The following is a 2265-nucleotide window of genomic DNA, read 5'->3' on the forward strand; positions in this document are numbered from 1 at the left end:
ATATGTAATCGCTGCATTTTCATTCAAATCATCATCAACTGCGCTCACAGAAAATATTGGTGCGCCCGGGGTATTGTTCTCTATCAAATACAACTCAAATGGATTCTGACTAAAAACTGGTGTGTTATCATTTACATCTGACACCTGAACACTCAGTGTTTTCACTGTTGAAAGCTGAGGTTCACCGCAATCAGTAGCTGTTATTGTGATATCATAGCGGGAAACAGTTTCTCTGTCTAAACGGCCCTTTGTAACGAGCGAGTACATGTTTTCCTCAAGTGATGGCGTCAGAGCAAATGGAACATCCTGCGATACTTTACAAATAACCTTCCCATTAACGCCTGAATCTTTGTCGACAACGCTGATGAGAGCGATGACAGTGCCGGGCTTTGAATCCTCTGGGATTAAACTGGACAGTGATGTTACTTCAATGTCTGGTTTATTGTCGTTCACGTCCTTTATTTTAATCACAACTCTACTTTCGACTGTCCAGGGTGGCTGACCTTTATCTGAAGCCTGCAAATCTAGCCTGTACAGCTCTGTTTCCTCAAAGTCTACGTTTCCCTTTACACGAATCTCACCGGTTATGCTGTCCAATTCAAAGGTGTCGTGCACTTTTTTCTTCTGTATTTTACCAAAGTTGTATTCAATGTCACCATTCAAACCTTCATCCAAATCTGTAGCATTTAATTTTATAACAAAGGTCCCTATTGGTGCATTTTCATCCAGTGACACAGTATATACATCTTTGCTGAACACAGGTCGATTATCATTCGCGTCTAGCACGGTGATGGTTAAATTAAGGCTTCCTGATTTCGCTGGACTCCCCCCATCTACGGCTGTTAACAGTAAACGATGCTCAGCCTTTTGCTCTCTATCCAAAGACTTTTTTAGTACTAAAAAGGGCATCTTGTCCTCTTCACTGTCTCTGACTTCAATATCAAATAAATCCGTGGGACTCAGTATATATTTTCGAACTGAATGAGCACCAAAATCAGGGTCTCGAGCAGCATGAATTTGGAAACGAGTACCTGGAGGCGTATTCTCTGCGATTTCCAGTCGCTGTTCGCTTTCTGGAAAAGTCGGCGAATGATCATTAATATCGGTTATTTCAACTCCAACATAATGTATTTCCAGTGGGCTTTCAACAACAATTTTCAGGTTTATCAAACAAACCTTGCTTCCATCACAGAGCTCTTCACGATCCATCTTTTTCCCAACATACAACACTCCATTGTTCTGATTTAACTGAAACAGATAGTGAGTTGGACCCGAAACAATACGGAATTTCCTGCCAGTTAAGCTGCTGATCTCTAGTCCTAAATCCTTTGCAACATTTCCAACAAGGTATCCCACCTGAACTTCTTCTGGAATGGAGTATCTTAACTGCGCCAAAATTCTCTCCGCAAAGCACAGCAACACAATCCCGGCGATCCACCAGCAATTCACGCGGTGTCTTTGTCCTCCTTCCCCCATCCCGAGGTAAATATATAAGGGCTTTCTCGGAGGCAAACTCAGTTATCCTATCGCTTATTGAGTCAGTCTCATTAGAACATTTTCACGATTCTCCAAAAGATGAAATTCTATTAACGAAAATTTACCGCTTTTGGTTTTATTTGATATCTAGCCTCCTTTGCACACTCCCTGTGTACACCTCCACCAGACAGGAACCACAGATGGGCAGGGCCTGTGCAGAATGAAGCGCACAACCATTCCCTATGCCATACCGACACCAAGTGGTTACTATAGTATGATACGAAACGCTTTGGATGAAGCTGAAGCCTGCCTGTTACAGCTGGTCACCTTCATATCTGGTATTCTGTAAGTAACTCAAAAATGTGATTCAAATAGTGTTTATTAAAAAGCAAATAGGATCAATAATAATCCCTTCAGTCAAGAACACTTATAGAGGACTCAGTCTACATACTTTCTGAAAGGGATGTATTTAAGTCAGGGCAGACATTCATTTGCTATGGTATAGGTAGGAAAATTTGAACAAGACATGCTTTAAAAAATACATTGTGACAAGAGTTTCAGGGACAAAATTGCAGCAAAACATTTATAGGAACGCAAGAATAAACAGGGTTGTGCAAAAGTTTGGTATTAAGGCCTTACCTCTTCAGTTGCACCTCTTCTATTGGGAAGCACGAGAGTATTTGCATGGCTCCCAGGTACTATAGTAGATCCTATACTCATTCTGGGTCCAACTAGCATGTACCGCTTCTCTCCTGATCTGTACTGGATGCTGTGACACAGTGTCCCATC

At 41.6% G+C, this 2265-nt stretch overlaps 3 protein-coding genes across 4 annotated transcripts in view; all 3 read right to left on the reverse strand.

Annotated features, from left to right (window-relative positions):
• The window catches only part of LOC102309770 (protocadherin alpha-3), a gene marked incomplete in the record, with an annotated part of 16892 nt that extends 15241 nt beyond the window's left edge, over positions 1–1651 (reverse strand). Inside the window, 1 exon segment of the mRNA XM_042226959.1 lies at positions 1–1651. Coding sequence (XP_042082893.1) covers positions 1–1476 — 1476 coding nt within the window.
• The window catches only part of LOC121815524 (protocadherin alpha-3-like), a 29380-nt gene that overhangs the window by 18229 nt on the left and 8886 nt on the right, over positions 1–2265 (reverse strand). The window lies entirely within an intron of this gene.
• Positions 1954–2265, reverse strand: part of LOC102309450 (protocadherin alpha-3) — a 5767-nt gene continuing 5455 nt past the window's right edge. The window contains exon 2 of one of the 2 annotated variants that reach the window (XM_042226947.1): positions 1954–2265. In XM_042226947.1, the coding sequence (XP_042082881.1) occupies positions 2104–2265 (162 nt within the window). In that variant the 3' untranslated portion in view covers positions 1954–2103. The other variant, XM_005937696.3, reaches the window with a different exon arrangement.

This window comes from Haplochromis burtoni, unplaced genomic scaffold, assembly GCF_018398535.1.
Source record: "Haplochromis burtoni strain Fernald_Lab_line unplaced genomic scaffold, NCSU_Asbu1 Contig_236, whole genome shotgun sequence".
NCBI classification, from domain to species: domain Eukaryota; kingdom Metazoa; phylum Chordata; class Actinopteri; order Cichliformes; family Cichlidae; genus Haplochromis; species Haplochromis burtoni.